At 37.1% G+C, this 5231-nt stretch overlaps 1 protein-coding gene across 4 annotated transcripts; it reads left to right on the forward strand.

Annotated features, from left to right (window-relative positions):
• The first annotated feature begins 1143 nt into the window (after nt 1–1143).
• LOC122002656 lies at nt 1144–4623 on the forward strand. 4 transcript variants are annotated; one of them, XM_042557916.1, is made up of 6 exons: nt 1147–1321; nt 1408–1853; nt 2293–2503; nt 3377–3440; nt 3605–4019; nt 4166–4623. In XM_042557916.1, exons 2-5 carry the CDS (start codon nt 1604–1606, stop codon nt 3758–3760), a joined length of 681 nt encoding a protein of 226 aa, XP_042413850.1. In that variant the 5' UTR covers nt 1147–1321; nt 1408–1603; the 3' UTR covers nt 3761–4019; nt 4166–4623. The 4 variants fall into 4 exon arrangements, 3 of the variants coding, with proteins under 3 accessions (XP_042413850.1, XP_042413849.1, XP_042413848.1); XR_006117694.1 differs by adding an exon at nt 3211–3254 and having other exon boundaries at nt 1144–2503; XM_042557915.1 differs by having other exon boundaries at nt 1147–1853; nt 3605–4063.
• The last annotated feature ends 608 nt before the right edge of the window (nt 4624–5231 follow it).

The following is a 5231-nucleotide window of genomic DNA, read 5'->3' on the forward strand; positions in this document are numbered from 1 at the left end:
TCAAACATCTGGTCACCTCACGTTTCCTTGAGAGCATATATATATATATATATATATATAAAAGATAACTAGATGTATTTAGTCTACTTCGGTGGGTGGACAAAAAAAATCCAATGTCTGAGGAACTTGCTCAGCAAGTAGTCAAGCCAAGCCTCTTGCTTGCAATGGAAGCTTGTGGTCTCAGTGCGGTAAACGAGATAACTCGTGCCAAGTCAAGTTAAATCGGATTTAAAATGGATCAAATTATATAAAAATAATTGTTCTGAGCTTTACTTGATTTATTTTTGTATAAATTTAATTTTAATTCATTTAAATTTTATCAGGTTGTCCATTCAAATTTATTTGATTGTATGATAATTTTATGTTTTAAATTAATTATTAAACTTGATAATATAAATTTATTTTAAAAGTTTATTTGTTTATTTAACATATTAATAAGAGTTTTATTTATGAACATTATTCATGAATATTGTTCACGAATATTGTTCATATAAATATCATAAGTTAATATGTCAATGGACTAGATCTCATGTGGGCAGTGTGATAAAAAAATCATTCAGATATCAATGTGCAAAGTCATTTTTCGCAAATAGGCAAATCCTAATTTCTCCTAAAACTATCCTAATTTCTCCTACAACACAAATCTTAAGTTCTAGATTGATTGACGCATGGAGAGTGTACCCTGAAGCGCAAACTTATCCTTCCGACTCCATATACGAAACGAAGATGAGACTCGTGGTGTTATAACTGGAAGATCAAGGTTTGTGTCGAAAGGAAAAGGTTCTCTTAAACATGTGAAATCTTGTGCTACCCGTTCTAGTTAGCTAACTCACTACAAGAAAATTGGGCTTTTACAACACTTAAAAGACAACGTTTTTTTTAAAAAGCGTTGTCGTTTTTTTTTTAACAACGCTTTTAGTGAAAAGCGTTGTCTATTTCTTTATTTTCTTACTAATAGACAACGCTTTTTTAAAAACCGTTGTCTATTAGTAATTTTTGTGGGTCAACAACAACGCTTCTTGAAAAGCGTTGTCTATTATCATTTTTTTAGTGTTGTCTATTGTCAAGTTTTCGTCTAAATTAAATCTAGAATGATACAAACCGTTGGATCAAGTAAGGAGTAGAAAAACCCCTAGGTTTCACTCGCACCCACTCCTATCTTCTAAAAACCTCCCGAACCCCTCTCACAACTTCTCATCTCTCGCCTTCTCCATCCAACTCCTCCTCTCACGCCCTCTCCGTCCAACTTCTCTCCGGCAAACCCCTCTCCGGCGAACCCCTCTCTGTGAACCTCCCCTCTGAACTCCTCTCCGTCAAGACCGTGGGCAAAATTTCCTCACCTTATTCCTTCACCTCTTCGTCAAATAGCAAATGCCCTAATCGTCCCATTTTCTTTCTTAAACCCAGACACATTAAAATCGCGACGGGCGACGACAGCAGAAGAGAGATGATTCCCATCCTCTCCTCTCTCTTCCGATTGCATTCTCTGGTTTAATTTGTCTCTCTCGTTCCGCAAATCGATTGCCAGATTTTTGTTTTATTTTTTCCTTTGGGTCTTTGATTCTGAGTTAGGGTTTCCTACTCCTGCTAAGATTTGTTGTCTATGGGGGCTTCCAGTGGCGTTCTGACAACCCTTGCAGGGACGGGGCCTTTCCTTCGAAGCAGCTCTTCCACCAGGTCATTCTCCTTTCCGAGGAGTTTTGGTGCCTTTTATCGCGTTGGCACGAGAGGACCTTGGCAGAAGATGGCTCTCCGGATGAGCCCGCGTTCCGATGCCTTGGTAGATCTCATGGAGAAGCAATCCGCGGGAGCTAGTGCCTCGGCGCTCAAACAGTTCAAGATCTCCGCCGATCGTAAGTAGCAATTCACTTCCCTTTGTCCTTTTTTATTCCCCCCATTTTCCACGTTAGAAATCTATGACTTAATTCTTCGAATGAAGATCTTTCTGTCAAAGCTAGAAGTTTACTAGTAGGAAAACATTCTTTTGCCCCTTTTGCCGTGGGTTGAACTTTATGCTGCTAGATGTGTGCAATCTGGGTTTATCAATTTTGGTAGTTGAGGAGTTTAGTCTGTTTGGATTTGTGAGATTAACAAATTTGTTTAAAACCAAAAGTAATACTTCTGAAGTTCCTAGTTTAGTCGCGATTCCTATCTACATTAACCCTATTCAGGAGTTAAAATAGGGATTTTGATGTTGAACTATTTTCAGTTCTTTGTCTTCCTTTCTTAAGTTTAGTCTTCCCTACTTTCTAGAAATGCTGTCTGCTCTAATAGCCATGTCTAGGGTTTTAGGAACTTGCAGGGTGCTCATGGTGGCGGCCAAGGGTGGGTCCAAGGAAGCATCAGTGAAGGCGGTGGCCAAGGGGGCGATGAAGCCCAAGGGGGCCTTTCATCAGAAGCTGCCTTTGTCTCCAGCGATGAGCAAATTCCTCGGCATCCCAGAAATCGCACTGGTGGATGCCGTCAAAAAATCTGGGAGCACATCAAAGCAAACCAACTCCAGGTTCGAACCCCGCTTTCTCCTTTGCTAATACTTTCATCAATATATCTAGGGTTATGGGAAATCATACTCATGCATTTGTGTTTTTTTTCACTTTTTATGAATCTTATCATTCCAGGATTGTTAGGGTTATATCTCACTGTTGTGGCTAAAGTCCTTGGTAAAACTAATTATGGTTTGGTATGCTAAATGTTGTTGCCATCAAGTGATCACTCTGGTTTTGGTAATTTCTGCTTTGTGCTTTAAGTTCTACATTACGAATTTTGTCATTGGTTGATTTCTACTCGATTGATGGTCTATGGTGAAGTGATTGAATTTGTATAATTTTATTATCTAGTTCTTATTTTTTTGGAGGTTTAGGGCTAGTTTGCAATACCATTAGTTTTTTCCTGCGCTCTCATAGTTGAAGACATGTTATGAGATTCACTACAATCATAATCCATCTTATTATCCTTTTTCAGCCAATGCTACTTTCACTCTGCAATACGTTGGGTTATACATTGTGTTGTTTTAGTTGAGCCTAGTTTTAAGTGATTATAAAGAAATGTTATGAGATTCTCTCGAATTGATGGAGAAAATAAATAAAATCTCACTCAAACACTAGGCAAGAACCATTGTCAAACACAAAGTTGATTTTCAGTGTAAAAAAAATTATAATATACTTTATAGTCATCCAAGGTATGAACTCTAGATCTTATTATGTTTTCTAGGCTTCATCAGATGATAATGCTGGATTCATGATTGATATGTTAAAGTAAGTACAGGTTTCCACCAACCTGTATTTTTCATGTTCAAACTTGAAAGTCTGAGAAGTTTCTCCTTGGCATTCTGAACTTCTGATTGAATTTTCATCTATTTATATTTTGCCATGGACAGGGAGTGTGGATTATCTCACAAATCAATAATTTTTATCTTGGATGAGTTTGATCTTTTTGCTCAGGTACGTGTAGTAACTTTTAGCCACTAACAGAATTCTGTGCAAGTACTTCTTTACTTGCTTGTGTTCCCTTGTCAATCCTCCTTTGTTGTTCCATTTTTATCTCATTATGCAATAGCCTTTGCCTTATTCTAAGTCTTTGATCTTTTTGATACATGTGTATGCAGGGGAAACAACGTTTACTTTATAGTTTGCTTGATGCAATGCAAACAATGACTTCATGTCTAGTAGAAGTTCCGATTCTTAGCGCCCCTCTTGTTAGTTCATGGGCATTGGAATTACCAGAGGATGGCCTACATGATCTTGTACAACTTTTATCGTAATGCTATTTTTGTCTTCATCCTATTCTGGTATGTGTTTATGAACAATGTTGCATGGAATTATCAAACTTTCAATTTACCTTTCTTATGGTTGCATGGAATTTACAAATCTACTATCTTTAAGAATGGATGTGCATTATCTCACTAATATTATCTTTAACATGTTAATCTAACCTTCCCTGCTTATCAATATGGGCTGCATTGCTGCAACACTATTATGTGAGATTATCATCAACTCCGTGTGGTTTCTACCAGGTTACTGGTACGTCTGTTTTCCACAAACTCATCGCAAGATTATATTATAAAGTAATTAAGAACTTAAACTTGTTTGACAAAATGAAATTTTTGTATCGATGCGTTGATTTCTATGATTGCTCTAACGTTATTGCACCTTGCATTTGCATACAGGGTCGTCTTTAACGTAATGAGGACTGGACTATTTTGGCTATGCTTACTAGGTGTCCTTGTGGCTGGGATGCTTCCCCATTTCGTAATGAAGGCACTGATCCAGCATTTCATGCCTACTGACATACAGATTGCTAGAGAGTTGGAGAATGCTTACTAGGTGTCCTTTCTTCCAAGCATTGCTGGTTATACCTGATAAAGCCTCATGTCTTTCAGGATGCAGACTAACTTCTCGAAAAAAGAGTTCAGTGTAGGTTTTGTCCCAGTCTCAAGCCGACAATCCTTTTTGATCAGTATATCTAGTAGAAGTAAGCATGCAGATCGTTGTCTTCGAGGCCGATTAGCTATTTTGTGTTTTTTTTTGTTTTAAATTCGAATGTCACTATCTACTTTGAAACAGAACTATTTAGTCTTTGTGTATAGTTGAATTCTCTTGTAAATACTAATACTTTGTAATTGAATTTTATTGTTTTGGTACGAGTTTGAAATCATTAGCCGAGCTAATTAATGTTATTTTATATGTCAAATTCGAATCTAGACATGGTAAAAGAAAATTAATAGTTTTGTAAATATAAAAAAATAATTTTGTAAATAGATTTTTTTAATTTTTATTTTAAAAAGACAACGCTTTTAAAGCGTTGCACAAGTGTTGTCTTTGCCAAAAACAACAACGCTTTTAAAGTGTTGCAAAAGCGTTGTCTTTGCTACAAACGACAACGCTTTAAAAGCGTTGTCGTTGAGCAGACTTTTAACAACAGTGCCTTTAACAACGTTTTTTTAGGCACAAAGACAACGCTTTAAAAGCGTTGTCTATTAGCTTTTTTGTTGTAGTGACTGGATGGTTTGATGATGGTACCTATCTAACAAACTCACTTGGCTGATCGACTCGAGTAGCTTATATGACTTAACTAACTCACCAAGACCGATTGGCGGGTTTGACCATCTAATTTGACCAACCCAATTGGTTTGTTTGACCTGTCTGAGCCGCGCAGCCAATAGATTACCATGCCTACCCAGCTCAATAAATTCAGTCTCATTGTCACGTGTGGCTCGACTATAGCCCATCTAA

The sequence above is a fragment of the Zingiber officinale genome, chromosome 7A (genome assembly GCF_018446385.1).
Source record: "Zingiber officinale cultivar Zhangliang chromosome 7A, Zo_v1.1, whole genome shotgun sequence".
Classification (NCBI taxonomy): domain Eukaryota; kingdom Viridiplantae; phylum Streptophyta; class Magnoliopsida; order Zingiberales; family Zingiberaceae; genus Zingiber; species Zingiber officinale.